At 33.3% G+C, this 19,145-nt stretch overlaps 9 protein-coding genes and 1 non-coding gene across 10 annotated transcripts; 5 read left to right on the top strand and 5 right to left on the bottom strand.

Annotated features, from left to right (window-relative positions):
- Positions 1 to 94: 94 nt before the first annotated feature.
- On the bottom strand, positions 95 to 1,853 carry TVAGG3_0612990 (regulation of ARF protein signal transduction; the record flags this gene model as incomplete). The annotated part of the gene is made up of 1 exon (XM_001309398.1): positions 218 to 1,840. One exon carries the CDS (start codon positions 1,838 to 1,840, stop codon positions 218 to 220), a length of 1,623 nt encoding a protein of 540 aa, XP_001309399.1.
- A 1,348-nt stretch (positions 1,854 to 3,201) lies between these two features.
- Positions 3,202 to 3,902, top strand: TVAGG3_0612980 (small Rab GTPase RabD7; the record flags this gene model as incomplete). The annotated part of the gene is made up of 1 exon (XM_001309397.1): positions 3,202 to 3,795. The coding sequence occupies one exon, from the start codon at positions 3,202 to 3,204 to the stop codon at positions 3,793 to 3,795; it is 594 nt and encodes a 197-aa protein (XP_001309398.1).
- Positions 3,903 to 4,063: 161 nt separating this feature from the next.
- TVAGG3_0612970 (ammonium transmembrane transporter protein) lies at positions 4,064 to 5,948 on the top strand (the record flags this gene model as incomplete). The annotated part of the gene is made up of 1 exon (XM_001309396.1): positions 4,709 to 5,920. The coding sequence occupies one exon, from the start codon at positions 4,709 to 4,711 to the stop codon at positions 5,918 to 5,920; it is 1,212 nt and encodes a 403-aa protein (XP_001309397.1).
- Positions 5,949 to 6,509: 561 nt separating this feature from the next.
- On the top strand, positions 6,510 to 7,071 carry TVAGG3_0612960 (uncharacterized protein; the record flags this gene model as incomplete). The annotated part of the gene is made up of 1 exon (XM_001309395.2): positions 6,522 to 6,971. The coding sequence occupies one exon, from the start codon at positions 6,522 to 6,524 to the stop codon at positions 6,969 to 6,971; it is 450 nt and encodes a 149-aa protein (XP_001309396.1).
- A 652-nt stretch (positions 7,072 to 7,723) lies between these two features.
- On the bottom strand, positions 7,724 to 7,795 carry TVAGG3_0612950. Its single transcript has one exon. It is a non-coding gene; the product is annotated as a tRNA-Glu (tRNA).
- Positions 7,796 to 7,999: 204 nt separating this feature from the next.
- On the bottom strand, positions 8,000 to 8,788 carry TVAGG3_0612940 (uncharacterized protein; the record flags this gene model as incomplete). The annotated part of the gene is made up of 1 exon (XM_001309394.1): positions 8,000 to 8,788. One exon carries the CDS (start codon positions 8,786 to 8,788, stop codon positions 8,000 to 8,002), a length of 789 nt encoding a protein of 262 aa, XP_001309395.1.
- Positions 8,789 to 9,330: 542 nt separating this feature from the next.
- Positions 9,331 to 12,499, top strand: TVAGG3_0612930 (SCY1-related S/T protein kinase-like family; the record flags this gene model as incomplete). The annotated part of the gene is made up of 1 exon (XM_001309393.1): positions 9,460 to 12,414. The coding sequence occupies one exon, from the start codon at positions 9,460 to 9,462 to the stop codon at positions 12,412 to 12,414; it is 2,955 nt and encodes a 984-aa protein (XP_001309394.1).
- A 650-nt stretch (positions 12,500 to 13,149) lies between these two features.
- Positions 13,150 to 16,167, top strand: TVAGG3_0612920 (endoplasmic reticulum-plasma membrane tethering; the record flags this gene model as incomplete). Its single annotated transcript, XM_001309392.1, has 1 exon — positions 13,181 to 13,939. One exon carries the CDS (start codon positions 13,181 to 13,183, stop codon positions 13,937 to 13,939), a length of 759 nt encoding a protein of 252 aa, XP_001309393.1.
- Positions 16,168 to 16,355: 188 nt separating this feature from the next.
- On the bottom strand, positions 16,356 to 17,406 carry TVAGG3_0612910 (LysM domain-containing protein; the record flags this gene model as incomplete). Its single annotated transcript, XM_001309391.1, has 1 exon — positions 16,548 to 17,225. One exon carries the CDS (start codon positions 17,223 to 17,225, stop codon positions 16,548 to 16,550), a length of 678 nt encoding a protein of 225 aa, XP_001309392.1.
- A 635-nt stretch (positions 17,407 to 18,041) lies between these two features.
- On the bottom strand, positions 18,042 to 18,671 carry TVAGG3_0612900 (LysM domain-containing protein; the record flags this gene model as incomplete). The annotated part of the gene is made up of 1 exon (XM_001309390.1): positions 18,042 to 18,671. The coding sequence occupies one exon, from the start codon at positions 18,669 to 18,671 to the stop codon at positions 18,042 to 18,044; it is 630 nt and encodes a 209-aa protein (XP_001309391.1).
- Between the last annotated feature and the right edge of the window lie 474 nt (positions 18,672 to 19,145).

Below are 19,145 nucleotides of genomic sequence, written 5' to 3'. Positions count from 1 at the left end.
TCATGAAAAGAACTTAATGCTTTGATTATTCATGATAATTTTAAAAAATCAAAATTTTCAAATTTATTGAAATGTTGAGAAGAGGTTTTATATGGTTCCAAATAGTTTTTAGGAGGTTTTGTAACAAAAAAATAAAATTATTCTTTTAAATTTATTTAATATAACAAGAAGTCTGGATATTTTGTCCTCAAAAAATAAAAAGATAAACAATAATTAATTAGTTGAAAGAGTAAGTATAGTAGGAGTAAGAATAAGACTCACTGGACTCATCATTTTTCTTATTGTGGCTCTTTCTCTCTTTCTTTGGAGATTTCGTAGTTTTTACCTCATCTTTATGAGGTATTTTGATCTGTTGTTCCTCTGGTTGTTCCTGTTTTGGTTTTTCTTCTGGAATTGGTTCTGGCTTTTTCTCTTCTTTCTTACTGCTTGTAGAATATGTGTAAGATGATGAAGATGATGATCCTTTAACGTCTGCTGGTTTTGTTTCTTCCGCATCTTGATCATTTTTGGTATTATCTGGTTTTTGCTCTTCTGGAGGGACCAAGAGTTGAACAGGAGGTGCCTGTTCTGCTGGTGCTGGTTCTGGCTTTTCTTCTTCCTCATGTTTGGCTTGATTCTCTTGTTCGCGCTTTTCTTCGTTCATAATATCCTGGAGAAGGTTTTTCTTCTTGATGTGGATTCTCTCTGATGATGCCTTCGATGTAGATGATGAATATTCTGAGTCGCTACGCTTTGGAGTTGGAATATTCTTCGCGGATGGGCCAATTGGCTTAAGTTGGGCTGGTTTTGGCAGATCGAGGGTCTTTGGCGCTGGCTCTTGTGGTTCCATGGCAAGATCTGATGGAGGCATAAGCTGTGCGCCTGTAAATCCACCAATAATACGGGAATGCTGGATATGACGTAACCATTTGGTATGCATTTCAGCATTGGGTGCTCTGAAATACATTCTTTGTGTATCGTCGATCTTCCGCGGTCTGTTTTTCTTGAATTTTACGTATTGTAGTTTACTTCCTGCTTCTCCTGTCAAAATAATTGTTCCGTTGTGCTCGGCAATGTCTACACCGACGAGTTGAATCATACCGAGTGGCTTATCTTTGGAAATAACTGAGTTATCTTTGAAATAGTATAAACATGAGTTTGCCAAAACGAAATAGTGTTTTGACCAGAACGAGAAGAACTTGTCGGACTTCTTTTCAAGTTCTCCACGCATTTTAGGAGCTGACAAAGCGAGAAATTCGTTGGACTTTTCCTGGAAGTGGAATGGATTGGCGTGTAAGTTATTATACATCTGCATAAGCTGGTCATCAGTGTATATACCTGTTGGGAGTGCGCCACGGAGGTTAGAAACGAATTGTGGGCCCGTCATACGGCTCTTCACGTTCGGATTGTGTAAATCGCTATTAAGCATAATTAAAGCAAATGAAATGACAATGGGAGCGTCTTCATTAGGGAAAATTCCTGGGTTCTGTTCCATATAACATCTTGAGAATTGTTCTACGACTCTTTCAATCATTTGGGACTCGCCTGGTAAGAACATGGATCCGTTTAAGCTAACTCGAAGGGCGTCTAGGAAAGGCTTTTTTAGATCTAATTCATTGAAATATGCTCTGAGTAGTTCTTCGTTTCCAGCCCTGGCAAGATAATCACCGATCTGGTCTCCGAGTAATCCAGGTACTGTATGCATTAAATGAGCAATGTTCTTTGGATTGCATTCAAGTCCTTTGTATTCGCACAAATATCCAATGTTTTTTTTCGGGTTAACGTTGAATCTGTAGACGGCCTCAATGAGGCCATCCTCCTCAGCTAGGTCTTGGTCAACAGGATTGTCTTTCGAAGTCATCACAATATTAAAACCACTTTTTCTGAACACATAATCGATATAAAAAAGTATTCGATATGAAAATTCATGGATGTCTTAATTCATCATTCAAAAACGTTATGATGATAAAATATTCATCACTTTTTATTTTTTACAATCAAAAAGAAACTTTTTTTTCAAACAATAAGAGGAAGTTGTTTTGAATTTCATTCGAAATTTAGCTATCTGGATGGCAAGAGGATCGATTTATTTTCATAAAAATATCGGTTTCCGATCAGTTTTGGTCTGCATAACTAACCGAGGTCACTCTTCTCAAAGATATTTTATGACGACCATAGGCAGTACTATGGATTTATTACATTTTTGTTAACGAAAGGAAAACCAGGGATGCAGAATATTCAATGAACGCGCCGATAATTATCGTCGATTTTAGAAAAAAAACTCATAAAATTCCACTTATTTTTCGAAGGGGTAAGAAACCTTATAATAATCAATTGAATCAGCTATTCGAATAATAGCACAGACTATATATAAGGAATCATTTCTTAAATTGCCTATTATCCCTCATTTAATGCCTTAATAAAATTTCGAATTCACTATTCAAGCAGACAAAAAAGGCAGTATTCCGTAATTTGAGCGAATTCGTTTATTTCATCCAGATTGATATATACTTCAATACGATTTCTCGTATTATAATCAATTGATATCAATGAAATTTTGAGAATCAAAAAAAAAATCAATTAAGTTGTGATTTAATACATATGGAATTCAACCCCTATAATAGTTATGAGCGTGTGATTGTGTCCTACTCAAAACCAACTAATATTGAAAAATTTCAATTATAAATTTGATCAGAATGCCTAGAAAATATGATGAAAGATGCTTATAGGATGCTAAATACAGTTGTACTGTTTTTATCCATAAATATTATTAGCATATATGGTCTTTTCGATATTTGTAATTTTTCAAATAGTTGTGTCAAATTTCGAAATTGAATATGATAATGGTCAAAAATAATTTGGCAAAAAATAATTGAAGCATAAATTTGTTCTATAATTGATATTTTTAACGTTTCGAATAAAAATGAAATATAAAAGTGACATTGTTTGACTTTTTTGAGAGTTATTTGCGGTTATTTCAATTTTCTTTAATCTCGGCATGCCAAACTCATTCGAATTAAGGATAATGCTAACTACTATCATAATCAAATCGTATATCCTTTGTTTTTGTCAAAATAATGAATCAAGAATATGCGAATTTTTTTTTCGACCGTTGCTGAACGGATATTTGAAATGGATGAATACTTTACTTAATGGAACAATGGCTTAAAAGCAATTCTAATTTTGTCAATGGATATCGACAAAAAAAACATTTTTTCTAAAATGGAAGATGATGAGAACGCAATTAAGATTGTGTTGTTAGGAGACAGCGGTGTTGGCAAAACATCAATCGTTTCTATGTTTGTTAGTGGTGCAATGCCAGAGGTTGCAGCTCCAACGGTAGGTGCTGCATTTGTCACAAAACAATTTGAACTGAATAATAACACATTTAACTTATTCATTTGGGATACAGCCGGCCAAGAATTATACCGTGGTCTTGCCCCAATGTATTACAGAAATGCTTCAATTGCTTTTATTGTTTTTGACATATCAAGAGAAGTCACATTCAATTCGGTCGCATACTGGATTGAAGAACTTAGAGAAAATAGTACTGAAGATGTTATTATTGTAATTGTAGGAAACAAGAACGACCTTGAGAGAAATATCGATATGGCTAAATGCGAGCAGTTTGCAACTGAACACAAAGCAATTTATTGTGAAACAAGTGCCACAACGGCAACAGGAATTGATCGAATCTTCCAACTTGCAATCGGAGAATACGAAAGGACTCAAATGAATACTTCAACAAGCGAAATAAAGGCAGATACAGTCAATATTTCTGAAAAGAAAAAGAAAGAGAAAACAGGTTGCTGTTAAAATAATTTGTAATTATTCTCGTTTACCAGATTTAAAGCGGTTAGATTTCATCTTTAAAAATATATCTATCTGTATTTCTTTTTTATTTTTAATTTTCTAAAATTATTAAAAATTGAAAAATATTTGATTGATTTAGTGCTTTTATTCTATAAGATCTATTTTGTTGTACATTTGTATATTCAACTAGTTCAAATATATTTTTAAGATAAAAATCTAAATATTTATGAAAGGGAATGGGATGATTGCTGATTTTAGAAGGAAGATATTATTAACATCGATTCAATTTTGTTCAATTTAAACATCATAAAATAAAAAATGTCAATTTCTAAATATTACAATATAATTAATGAATTTTAAGACTCTATGAAGAGCCACTTAGCATGTTCAAGGTTCATTTGCAAAATAAAAAATTATTTAAACAAAAATTGACATGGAGAATAAGATTATAATAAATGTACTACTGATTATTGCTATATAAGAAAAGAAGTAAAAAAAGTAAAGATTGGACATTACAAGTGAAATCAATTATTGATTTCTCCCAAAATTGAGACCTTTCAAATAATGAAACCTCGGAAATCTTGCCTATATCAGATGTTTAGTGTGTGTGATCGATTATTTGTTTTTCATAATTATTAGAAAATTGCTTGAAAACATATATCTGATAATATTAGCTTAAAAATATTACGAGATGATTCAATTTTGCTTTTTGAATAATACTCTCAATTTTCTTTCATCGTTTTTGTAAATTCAATTTAAAAAAACCTCTCAATAAAATTCTTGGTATCATACTGGAAGATTTCTCCTACTGCTTCTTTACACATTGTGATGTTTTTTACCTAAGAAGTGGCTTGAAAACCGTTAAATAAACCGAAAGAGAAAAAACAACGATGATCTTTGATAACGATAGACAAAAATGTTTTTGTTCCTTCTTTCCCTTGTCTCCTGCAACGGACCGGCTCTCGATACACGTGTCGTTGCAGCAGCAAACTTCGATACAGAATCCATTTATCCAAAGGTCGTTGATGTCTGGTTTATGACAATCTTAATTGCATTTTTAATGATGTTCATCAAGAAGTTCGAGTGGGGTGTCATGCTCGCTACACTTCTTTCCTCTGCTACTGTTTTCATATTCTATGCTTTCTTAAAGGCTGTTGCAGTTGGACATGATGGCCATCGTGAATTCACAGAAAGAATTGCAGCTGAAGCTGTTCTTGCAGCTATTGCTTATGCAATTTCCATTGGTGTTTTCGTTGGTACAATCAAGTACTGGCAGTATATCATGGTTGGCATAGTTTTCTCTTGCGGCTTCTATCTTGTTGACTGGCTTATCATTTCCGAGAAGGTTATTAAGGGCTGCGTCGACCCAGGAGGTGCTATTGCCGTCCACATGTTCGCTTGCTACTTCGGAATTGGTGTTGCTCTTGCAGTCCAAGAGAAGCGCGTTGTTGGTGTTGAATACCGCTTCACAACACACAGTATCAACTGGCTTTGGCTCGCTGTTACACTTCTTTTCGTTCTTTGGCCATCATTCACTTCCATCTTCTGGAAGGGCAAAGAAGCTTGGGAAGACGTAATCACAACATACATGGCCGGCCTCGGTTCAATCATTTCTGCCTACTTCGCTGAACTCGCTTGCAAGAAAGGTGGAAAAATTGATCCACTTATCTACGCTGTCGCACTTCTTGGAGGTTGCGTCGGCATTTCAACATCTCTCTTCATCGTTGGCCCATGGGGTGGCCTCCTTGTCGGTGTCATCTCTGGCATTGTCTCAGTTTGCTCATTCAACTACTTACATCCAGTTCTCCAGAAGAAGCTCGGTATCGGTGATGTCATGGGTGTCCACAACCTTCACGGCGTTTGCTCCTGGGTTGCTACATTCGTTGGACTCATCGGTGCTTACTGCAAGAAGTTCCCAGGCATCTGGACATTAGTTGGTGCTCTCATCTCCTTCTCTGTCTCTCTTATCTTTGGCCTTATTGGTGGTGCCCTCTGCAGATTACTCAAATTCGGTGAAATCCCGAACGAAAGATTCATGCTCGATCGTGGCGATTTCATCTTCCCAGAATCTGAAGGAAGTGATAATGAAGAGCCAAAGAAACGCGAAGAGCAGGTTAATGAACTTTAAGTTTCTTCCAATAAAGTTTAGTTTCTTATATATTATATTAACTACCTTACTCATTATTTTTAAACCATCAACATAATTCTTATCTAAACTCAAGTATCAAAATGAAAAATTTAATATTTTCAATATAATTGCGATTAACCAAAGTAAGCCGAATCAAATGGTCATGTTAAAAACAACTAACTAACAAATCATTCGATTTAGAAAAGATTACAAATAAATATGTTATTTGTAAGAAAGATTTGGTAGTCAATATGATTAGTTGGTAAAATTATCGATATTTGTATCTTTTTTGAGGCACTTTGGGATTAATGAATTTAAAAATTGGATAAATTCCTTTTAAAATGATGATTATGGGATATAACTTTGATAGTATGAGTTATTGATGATAAGACAGCTATTGCATCTCTTTTGAGTGGATCTTCTATCTATAAAATCTCCCAAGAAATAACCAAAAACAATGAGTAAAATTTCTATTATTGCGACCAAAAGTACACATTTACAACTATTCAATTTCTAGAGACCGGTTGAAAAGTGACGTGTTCATATTAAAACCGTTTTGCACTTTGTGTCAAACCGTAATTTTTTGGCGGGCTTTAATTTCATGACGAGCGAGCAATTGCCAGCAATGATACAGCCCATTGACCCACATGCTGCTGCCCCAGCACCAACAAAGGATGGTACTCAGTGGGTAGATCCGTCATTCAATAATCAATATCAGCCATTTTACAATGGAATGCATGGTACACAAGAAATCATCCAGCAACCAGAGGCTGCTGGAACAAAAGAAAAAGAGCGTATTGCTGAACGTCTCGCAGGCTTCAATCCAAAGGATAACTCTGTATGGCATGAAATTACACAAAGATTTGGTGCAAGTATTAAGCAGCCAGAGCTTTTAAGTATTGCCAATGTCCTCGCACAAAATGCTAATATCAAATTAGATCGTGATGCAAAGAGAAGGAAATCTGTTCTTATTAAGTGGTTTGAGGAGAACTGGGCTTCCATCCGTCCATTCCTTGATTATGTTGTTCTAGAAGATAGCCATCAGCAGTAATTACTTGATATATTTTTATTAGTAGCACTAATTTATTACTTTAAAATACAAATCTTTTTTTGATTTTTAAACAATATCATTTATTTAATCTCTGCTCGATATTTACAGAATACTCCCTACGTAGTAACTTGATTTTTGGTCATCGAAATTACATTGTTTTCGGTAATTAGGGAATTATTATTTATTGTGCTGTGTACAGCAATTATCATCTGATTTTTAGTAATATTTGCGAGAGGTAAATTCGAAATTGATGTCAGATGGCAAATTCTGTTTCAGTCCGAAAATCGAAAAATAAAATTCACCGAATTTGTTCCAAAACATATGTATTGAATGGCGGACTTTCTGACATGTCAAAACTTTCGATCGGGAAAAAAAGATTCAACACTCAACCTCCAATTCTCAATATTGAAGAGAAATATTGATTCACCATCATAAATGGTTGTGTTTTCATCGTAAATCATTTCAAAATATCCAGAATAATTTTTTATAAAAAATTAAAATTCAAAGATAGATGTAGTGTAGTTCATATAATGCGATTACAGTTTGGAAATGTGATGAATCCAATCATAGCTATTAGACATAGATTGACTCATTAACTTGAAATGTAATAAAAGATACAAAGGTTGAATCATCAGAGATTGAAATATAATCAATCCATGTAACAGAGAACTCTCAGCTTGCAGATAGGATCCAAAAGCATTGAATCAAAGAATGCACAAAAAAAAGAAGAATTTCTAAAAAAACAAAAAGTTTTCCGATACGGGGAGTCGAACCCCGATCCTGTGGATGAAAACCACATATCCTAACCGCTGAACGATATCGGATTCCACAAATCATATCTTCATATTTTACTAATGAAAAAACTTCATAAAGTAAAATTTGCAATAAAATCTATTCCTTCATGTTTCTAAGCATTCTTTTGTGTAAGTGTAGCGATTTTATTTATAATAGCTGTAAATAGTTCGAACTGAGATTGAAAATATCTGATAGAATTTAATAAAATAAACAAATAATAGTATATCTGCGAATTAATATGGTGTTGCTGAATATAAGAAACTTCCACGAGAGTAAGAATTATATCTCCGAGCTGAATCTGGCGATTTAGTTGAAACTGATGAATGAGATCTCTTCTTTGGTGACATGACTCCAGAAACTTTTGGTACATCTCTCTTCTTTAATGATGATTTTGTTTTTGCAACATTTTCAACGAGGTTCAATCTCGTATGTTCTTTACTAGCACGTAACTCTAATTCTTGAAGCGCACTGCGCTGCTTTTCCATTAGTAAATCTGTCTCTTTCTTATGTTTGGCCTCGAGTTTTTCTTTTTGTTTCAAAAAATTTTCTTCGCACTGATCAAGTCGGCGTTGCCTAGCTTTCTTTTCTAATCGTACACCGTCTTGATAAACTGCCTTAGCCAAATCATAGTTATGAGCAGTTCCAAAACTCTTGGCTTGCTCGTATTTCAATTCAGCTTCATGAACTGGTCTTTTCTGCTCTCTTTCACGAGCAAGCGAGTATGATAAAGTTAAATTGTTCATCTCTGTTGTCTGATTTTTTGTTAATTCTTCGAATCGTTCGTGGAATTTCCTTTGTAACTCAATGCGTTCTTGTGTGTATTTGGTTTTTGTTGCGTTTTCAGAAGCTTTAATTTTCTCAGCTTCTTCTAGAAATGGATCTAATTTTTGATTAGAATTTGTAATGGCTTTTTGAAGCTTCTGTATCTGAATTGAAATAGACTCTGCCTTATCAAAATCAAATTTATCAATTGCGGCTTCATGTTCCTTTTTTAATATCTCTATTTGCTTGTTTACATCCATTTTATAAAAATATTTTGACACAAAATCTCGTAGGTTTCATATGGATGTTCACCTGTGAATCTGCATGAATTGTTAATTTTATGGGGAAATATTGTTAGTTTGTTCACTATTGTCATGAATACCGCATTTTTGATCTTCAATATTCATAAGATTTTATCAGGAAGCGAGTTTTGGTTTAAGCTATATGAAAGAGCCCTAAATATTATATGTTTTGTTAGATATGATAAGGTAAAATCAGATAGAAGTCGAATATCACTTGAAATTTGAATGAATTATGTTCATACAAAGCGATATTTTACATATATCATTGCACAAAATGAGAACTACAAGGTAATATCTCAGAATGAACAATTATTTTGGTGTGATATTAAAAAATTATAACATAAAAAAGTAATTAATCAAAATTTTAATGATGCTTTGCATTTATGATGTAAAATAAAGTATAATAGCTATAATCAAAATTCCAAATTTTTTTCAAATTTATTATTTTGAGTATCTTTTCATAGAAATTTCATTTTATTTTTAGATTTTCGAAATTTTTTTGGAAATTTCAGATCATCAAACAAAGGGAAAACTGATTCTTTTCTACATGTTTAATCGAAATCTGCACAAAAATGAAATCGGTTGCATTTTCCAAGCTTCCGGTTTCAATTTATTTTTTTTACAAACATATGGGTGGCCAGCTTTCCGCCAATTATAACGATGTCAAACAGATAAGAACTGTTGGCTGCTATAAAATCTTCTCAGGCGTCCATAAAACAACAAACGAACGTGTTTCTTTATGGATTGTCGACCAAGATTTATTAAAAGCCAAGTTTCCTGATAAATCCATGAGGAATACCTTTTTAGATAATGAAATAGCTTCTATACAAGCTATCAGAAAGATCAGACATCCTCATGTTATCAAAGTTATGGAATATCTCGATAAGAAACCAGAAATCGGTTTTGCTTCTGAAACAATCGATGATATGGACTATCTAGATACTAATAATATGCATCCTCTTGATGCTTCTTACATTTCTTACCAAATTGCTGAAACTTTATCTTTCATCAACGCTGAGGCTCACGTTCTCCATTTAGGATTATGTCCACAAGCCGTTATGGTAGATAAAGAGCTCAATGTACATCTTATGAAATTCGAATTCGCTACTCCGATTATTAATGCCGAAAATATTGAACCTACGCCTCAGTTATTGGCAGATGCAAAGTCTAAAAATTCCAACAACTACATCAGACCACCAGAATTCCTCAGAAACTATGAATTAAGTCCAACATCTGATGTTTTTGTTTTTGGTCTTTTCCTTTATAAATGCTTTACAGGAAAAGATCTTTATTCAAGTGGCGACCCTCAGCAGATCCTTAATAATCTCTATTCCTACACTTCTAACATGACAGGAGTTCCTGAAGAGTTTAAGTACATTTTACAGCAATGTTTGTCAGAGCAACCAGTCCAGCGCCCTGTTTTCTCACGTATTCTTGAAGATCCTGCGTTTAATTCGATGCAAATGAAGTCTTTACGTTACATCGACATGATTTTGACAAAACAACCACAAGATAAGTTCAAATTCTACAAAGGTCTTGGTTCAAAGATCGATTATTTCTCTCCTTCAATTCAACGCGTAAAAATTTTACCAAAATTACTCGAAGAATGCAAGAACGATGTCAGATTCGCACCAATTTTACTCGCATCTATATTCATGATCTCAAAGGATTACGATGCTCGCGATTTCCAAGAAAATGTTTGGAATAAGATCGCCTTCTTATCAGGCATCCAAGATCCACCTGAAATTGCAATCGCATTACTCAGAAACATGTGGCTTCTTCTCAAAAAACTCGATATCAGACTACATAAAGACTATGTTTACCCAGTTTTCTTCACAGCGCTTCAGAACAAGAACACGAAGGTCCACGTCGAATGTCTTGAGAAAGTAGACCTTATTATTGATGAAATGAACGACCAAGCCATACAATCTACGCTTATTCCAAGATTAATGGATTTAGTTTCGAATTCTACGGATATCCATGTATCGGCATCAGCATTACGTTGCATTGCCAAGTGCTTGGATAAGTCAGATTCCGAATCTTTCATAAATGACTATTTCGGACGTCTTCAAGAGGTCTGGCAACGAAGAAGTAGCGAGCAAACAGCATCATCCATACTAGAGATCTGTAGAAAACTCAAAGGATCCCCAGATGTCATGATGATCAGGGTTGTCCCACTTCTTTGCATAATTTCTGGTGGCCACATACTCAGAGATGACGTAAGGAAGGAGTTCTGCAACAATGTTATCTCGATTGCCACTCAAATGAGGGATTTCAAGGAAACAATAGCTTCTACAACGACAACCCAACAGGATCCAGACAATCCGTTCGCTACAAACAAGGTTATAACCGCTGCAAATACTGCTTCCGATATTTTCGGATCTGGATCGGCAAATGCAGCTCCACAAGTGAATAAAGTCACTGCAGCCAATACAGATGATGATATCTTTGGAGATTTGTCGACTCCGAAGCCTTCTCCGACCTCTTCTGTCGCAGTTTCTATTTCATTATCAAATACTCCGGCTCCTGCACCAGCACCAGTTGCCAAACCACCTCCAAGCACCAATGACGCCTTCGATCCGTTCTCTTCTAGCTTCATTGGAGGTTCTAAACCAGCAAATACAAATAATTCTCAGAAACCACCGACAATTGACTTCTCCATGGATACAAAACCATCGCAACCAAGTACTTCTGTATTCGACAGGCCTTCAAAGCCAACAACAAGCTCTGGAAGTGGAATTGCTGTTTTTGACAGTTCAATGAGAAAAGTTGAAGACAATCCATTCGATTTCTCATCTTCTCCGACAAATACTGCTTCAAACAACAGCCCTACAACTCCTGTTGCTGCTGGTTTCGGACCAAATTCTAAGTCAAGTGCAAAAGACCTCTTTGGTGGGCCATCAACAGCTCCACCACCACCTAAGAATGATTTCGGAGACTTTTCTTCCCAGCCAAAGCCACAAAATTCCAATATCTCATCCCAAAAAACAGATTTCGATGCTTTTGCATCAACTCCGAAGCCACAGAACACATTCAATGCTGCTCCTAAGAATGATTTTGGTGATTTCTCGCCAAAACCTTCTAATCCAGCTCCGAAACAAAATACAACAGATTTCGAAGCATTTGCTTCTTCAACCAAACCAAAGAATGAAGCACCAAAGCCACAGACATCATTTGGAGACTTTTCCAAGCCACAAAATACCTTTAATTCGGTAATTCCTTCTCCAAGACCTTCAAATCCATTTAATGACGATTTCGGATCATTCAACAATAAACCTGCTGCACCAAGCTTCAACGCACAGCCTTCTCCAGGCTTTAATCAGCCTCAAACAACCGGATTTAACCAACAACCGAAGCAAAAAGCTCCATTTTCAAGTGACGGTTTCAGTTACTCCGGCCAACCTGGCCAAGGAAACTTTGCTGGAACATTTGAGTTCCCTTCTTCGAATTCTGGCAATTTTGAAGGAACATTTGATTTTCCTTCAAATGCTGGTGGCTTTGGCAACCAGTCTTTCGATTTTAGTAACAATTCCCAGCAGAAACCTGCTCAAAACACAAATAACACTAATTTCTTCAATTTCTAAGAATTTAATTGATTTTTATTGTTCTTCACTCATGTAATATTTATATTTTATTTATAAAGAATGGTTTTTACTTTTCTATTTCACATTTTGATATTTTTCAAATTTTGGAAAATTTATTGAAATTTTAGGTTTCAAATCTATCGCTGCCCAAAAACATATGCGCAAATCAATACATTTTCAGTCCAGACACAAGGAACATATACGCAAACAAACTAATATATAATGAACGGCATATTGAATCAAATTATTGCGGGACATGGTGCTAAATTGGGTCGAAAGAAAGATTCTTTCCAGGGAATATGATCTATAGAACGCCTGACATCATCAGATGACAAACTTCCACTTATATTTTAACAAAAATTATTCTTTTTTAAAAGTTTCAATGAAATTATCGGAACCCAGAAAAATCAAAAGAAAAAGGAACATCTTTTGAGAGCCATTGGAAAACTATCAGTTTTGAGGTTAATTCCCACACACATCTACAGTTATTAAGATTTATTCTTTCGATTTCTTCTCAAAAAAATCGAATTCCGATTTTGATCTCATCAAATTGATATTTTTCGCTTGAACGAAGTATGAGGCCAACGCTAGTAGATTAATTTTGAATTTTCTTTCTATAAACCTCAAACACTCATTGAAATTTTTTTTAGAAAATTATCCCATTTTTTCTTATCTACTATTGATAATTAATCATTGTTAAAATTTTAAAATAAACCATTCAAACAAAATTATCGAAAAACATTGAGAACTTAGATTCATCGCAGGAATGAAAGTGACTGTCGTCGCTATACAGGCGACAGACATTCCTAAGATGGGCTTTCTGTCGAAAACAGATCCTTATCTTGTGATGAAAATCTCAAGCGATGCAGCAGAATACCGCACAAAATATTGCGACGACACATTAGCGCCTGTTTGGAACCAAAGGTTCGATTTCAATATAATAAATCTCGGCGCAGACTACTTAATCATCCAATTAAAAGATTGGAACACAGTAGATCAACACAAAATTATCTCACGGTTAGAAGTACCATTACGTACAATTCCTGTAGGAAGGATGAACGATATGTGGTTCGATATGATTCCATGCATAGACAAACCAAAAGGCGGAAAAATCAGATTACTAATCGAAATTACTGACACATACAATCAAAGGCCTCCAGTTCAGAGACCACCATTCAACAACCAACCACCTCCACCACAGCCACAACCAGTTTATGCACCTCCACCATTCAGACCTCCAATGAATTTTCCACCTCCTTCACCACAACAAGTTCAATACGCATATTTCCCACCGCAAAGGCCTGAATACGGTCAGTACCCGCCAATGCCACCACCTATGTTTGTCGTACAAGCTCCTATGGCTCCGCAAATGGGTCCTCCGGTGATGCCTTCACCGAGACCGATGCCGCCACAGATGAATCAATATGTAAGACCTGAGCCAAACCCTTATGCTATGCAAGCTGAGGCAGGCCAAAATGCTCCTCCGAAGAATTTTGCTTGGTTTAACCATCCAGGTCAATATTAATGAGTTTTTTGTTTGTAAATTGTTTGTATATATTTTTTCGAATCCAATTCTCATTTTGCCTTATTTTCGGATCCAATTGTAAGATTCGAGGTTAATTTCAGATTTATTTGCTGCCAGTTCAGAAATACAGTGCTTATTCATTTATTAACTGTTTCCCTATAGAATTTTGATAGTTTAACATTCTATTGTCCCCGATTTTATAATTTGATAGAAAAATCCGAATTCTAGACATATTTAAGTGATAATTTATGCTAAACACAACAAAGTAATATGATATTTGATAGAAATTTTAAAAACAGTTCGATCAAAATTTTTCAAATTGATATTTCAAATCATTGTTAATTATCAACAATATAAATTACAATAAAAGATGCTTATTAACATTTTTATTATTTCATTTGTTGATATTGTTGAATTTTGATTATTCCTTGCTCTTAAGTTTTTCGTCAACCGTATTTGGATATCATTTCAATCGGATTATTTTAGGCCAAGAATGGAAAAATCCATATCAGATACTCGCAGGATGGCTTATCGGTTCCTTATTGACGTCATATTTAATTTTCACCTTATCCTATTTCTTTGTCTTATCGAAACTTCTGGTTCATCTAGTCATAGTATTTCATTTTGTATCAAGTTTTATCATGTACTCTTTGTTTCCACTGTTTAAAAATCAAAATCCAAACCAAAAAACAAAAAACATCAAACAAGAATCATACCATATCTATTTATTACTCGCAATAATCGGTTCTTTTTCTTTGTTTTACCTTAACAAACTTTATTTAAAACAATCTGAATCAAATATTTCGTTTTATACTAAATCAACAGAACGATCATATATAAATTCCATATTGTATGGAATAAATCGTCATAGGAATGAATTTCTTTCTTTTAAAAATCCATTACAACCAAATTATCCATTAAAAAGACCATTTATCATCTATTATTATATGGCAGCATGTGAGTTACTTTCTAGTAATTACCAAATCACATCAATTACAATCAATTTTCTCAATATTTTATCAACAATTTCATTTTTCTTTTATTATACAAGAACACATAGTTCACATTTAATAATACTATCTCTATTATACTTTACAAGCTCAGGATTTGCTTCTTTCCGTTATTTATTTGCTGATAATCCAAATTTAGATTTTGTTCATGAAATAGAAAGACATTTCCCTCTTCCCTCGTACCAGATATTAGCACATATTCTTTCTTTACCAAAAGAATCTTCATTTTCCATTGCATTATCCTTTTTATCTTTATCTTTGATCCAATTTGCAAATAACAACTGTAGACCATCTATATTAGCCGGAATATCTGCAGCTCTGATTCCTTATGTCAGTGTTTCCTCTTCAATTTTTCTTTTTTGTTCAATTTTCAAAAAATTTTGGATTTCAATGTTTCCCTTCTCAATTTTCATCGTTTTCAAGTTTTTGAGGTCAAATTTACATTATGAACCGATTTGGAGAAGATATTCAGATGAAGGGTATTATTTCTCAATGTTTTTGCCAATAATTGAGCAATTAGGACTTTCCAGTCTTGGTTTGTTGGGAATCATCTATTCTGATAAAAGAAAATCGATGACAACTCTTGGATTTTCAATTTCTTTGTTTTTTTCGTTATTTAGAGAAGATAATGACTACTACAGCTATTCTATTATAGTATGTACCTGTTTGTTACCTTTGTTATACTGCAATATCTTAGAATTTTTAGAAAAAGAAAATAATTTTATTTCTAAGAAATTTTATGGAATTTTAATATCAATTTTATTGTTTCTGTTGTGCTTTAAGTTCATTGGATTCTATAACTGCGTTAAAGTCACAGAAACAAAATCTGATTTTAATATCTCAGAATCAATGACAGAAGTTGGTCAATTTATACTTGAATATGTCAAGGAAAACGAAATTATCCTTGCAAATACAACAGATTTCTATCCAATCACAGTAATTGGCGGAAAAACAACATTTTTGGGATCTATTGACATTTTACTTCAACAGGGAGAGATTATCTCTGATTCTATACACGAATATAAATCAATGATTCACAATTTTGATGATTCTCTTTTGAAAACAAATAAAATCAGATATATCTTAGAAAATTCTGATCACCCTTACTCATGTAATATACACTATCCTCAAATATTCAACAACTCACAATATAGACTATATATTATTCAATAAATTGTTAAAATTAAATTATTTTGTTTGAATATGATTTTTAATCCATATTTTTAAATCATTTTTACAAAAGTTCATAATCTCTAAATACACTAGGATATTCAGCACTTTATAATAAGCAATATTCTAATTAAATTTCAAATTATATAACTTAATAGTTGATTTTAAGTATTCGAATAGCATAAAGAAATTCAGGTAAGTTTAATTTTTCTTTTTTGACTTAGAACAAAAAATATAAATGCTTCACATGAACAAATTTTGTGGGCTTTATGGTAAATATTTGCTTTACAAATCAACAGAAGCGTGGAAATGTTTCAATGGGTATTTTCCTCATAAGCTCTTCTTATTACAAGATGGAACGCCAAAAGTCTATTAAAAACAATTGAGCTTTAGTCAGCTCATCATTTGTTTCAATTTGAAAATAAATTTTAATCCAAAAGAAATTCAGTTTCTTCATCATCTTCATCAATATAATCCTCAAAGTAGAATGATTTATAAGGACGAGTATCACTGGTAACAACATCGTAACCAGGATCATAAAAACCAGAACTAGATCTAACAGCATAATGAATTTTTCCATTGAAGTTATATTTCCTTAGTTCGTACTGCGTAGTATCTAGTGTTTCACGTTTTTTAATTCTTATAAGGTGTGCATTATCCATAGCATCCTTTAGATCAACTAAATTGGCATCTTTGTCGAAACCATTACCATGTTTCATGAAACCTTCACAATTTTTCGCGTTTGTTCGCGCCCATGGACTCATATAACAAAAAGAGAGGAGCAACGATCCATTTCGTGCTATTGAATCTGATTTAAAGTAGCCTGAGTATGTACGATGTTCTTTATCCATTTCACCTATGCATAGTTGTGGAATTTTCAAAACAATTCCCTCTGGTATACGAATACCTATACCTGGATTGGCATCTTGAATATCTTGGACTGTTATATGATACATGTTTGCAATTCCATCAATTCCAAATGGTTTATCAATAGGAATCTTTTTACCACATTTTTCATCAAATGGGATACTGTTTTGCTCTGGTGCATCAAAATGTGGTGGCCTAGGTAATTTTTTGAACTTTGCAGCTATTATCCAATTTAACATTTTCTGTCAGTTTTATTTCAGATTTTGTAAACATCTTTCAAATTTGAATAGTCGTCAATTTTTAAAATCAATCATCGTTGTTAATACGGAAATATTTTTGGACGCCTATAAGCAGGATGGGCCATTAGATGGTGAAGAGCACTTAGTTCGACAATTTGAAGATCAAATTTTTAAATCACATTTAACTACTCTAATTTTACATTTAAATTTGTAAAATCAGAAGAAATCAACAGTTCAAATATTTCTCTAAATCAGATTTTATTTTGCATCTTAACATAGTTTATCATTCATAATCTGCATTTTTCTAAATCAAGAAGAGGCTTCAATTAACACTAATTTTTTTTTCACCTGATATGCTCGTAGTTTTATGAAAGGCTAAGCAATGAAGAATATTATCTTCCAGACTGCGATTTGCCTTGGTAACATCCTCTCATTAAATTTTAATTTCCATATTTTTATTGCGCTATAATATTCCTCATTATCTAATTTCCATATTCTATATAGAAATATTATCCAAACTGTTTTATCTGATTTTCTCTTAACTAAATCTAAACGATGAAATATTATTTGTTTTGCTATTTTCATGAATTTGTGCACCAATTTCCGATTTTTTGCTAATTTATGTTTGGATATTTGTATAATATCGCATAGATAGTATATTCTATTCATGGTCGAATTGCCAAAAACATCAGCAATAAATCTTAGAGATGGAAACAACATTATTTTTAATACCATATTCCATTGTATGTTTGATGAAGTTAATACATGGACTCAAAAAAATTCATATCAAAGAAAAAAAAATTTAAATTTTAAGTTTCATTTTTCTTCAAAGCAGAGTGATGTATAAGGATAACTGTCTTTCACAATATTGCGTCCAGGGTCATAAAAATGAATATTAGATTTAACAGCACAGTGATATTTTCCATTAATGTTATATTGTCTTAATTGGTACTGACCACCGAAAGGTTCACTGCAATCAGTAGAGTTTTTGATATAGGCATAATCCATTGCATTATGAATATTAACTAAATTACCATCTTGGTCGAAACCGTGATTATATTTCATGAATGTTTCACATTGTTCTGCATTCGTAGTGCTAAACATATAACAAAAACAAAGGAGTAATGCGCCATTTCGGAGTACTGCAGCTGATTTAAAATCCGGAGAGTCCATATATAATGTTTCATCCATTGTTTCTGGGCATTTTTGAGGAATTTTCAAAATAAGTCCTTCTGGTATATTATAACCTATACCAGGATTGGCCTGCTTAATATCATCGACTGTCACATGATATAGTCTTGCAATTCCTTCAATTGTGAAAGGGGTATCATTAAAAATCCTTTTAGCGCATTTATCATCATATTGGTCACCATTTTGCTGCGGTACATCAAAATGTGGAGGCCTAGGTAATTTTTGGAACCTTGTAGCTATTATCCAACTAATCATTTTTAACACTTTTAATATTCGTTGCAAATTTTTAAATTAAAAATATTATTCTAAAAGTCAATGTTATTATGAATAACACCAAGATTTTCAGTCTGATCAATTGCTTAATTGTGAGAAACTGCTTTTATTTCATAATTAATCTCAAACAATTTATTAATCCATTATATATTCCCTTTGATATCGCTTCTGAAAATCGTTGAATTAGCAAGGAGTTTTAAAAAAGTATATAACCGTCATCCAACAATTCCAAAAATAACCCTTTCCAATTTTGAAAATATTTAATCTCTAAATTTGCAAAAGATTTTCACTTTTTTTTTTTTGAAAAGATTTTTTTTCATAGGAACAATTCACCTCAAAACATGTGGTTGAATATTTCGGAATCGTCATCAAATTATTCTAGATAAAATTCACTTTTATATTTTTGATGATTTCTCCAATACTCAGCCTAAAGTTTGGTTGTTATTTTGATTGAGA

The sequence above is a fragment of the Trichomonas vaginalis genome, chromosome III, assembly GCF_026262505.1.
Source record: "Trichomonas vaginalis G3 chromosome III, whole genome shotgun sequence".
Classification (NCBI taxonomy): domain Eukaryota; phylum Parabasalia; order Trichomonadida; family Trichomonadidae; genus Trichomonas; species Trichomonas vaginalis.
Note: the sequence above shows the minus strand (reverse complement) of the source record. Positions and strands in the feature narration are given on the sequence as shown.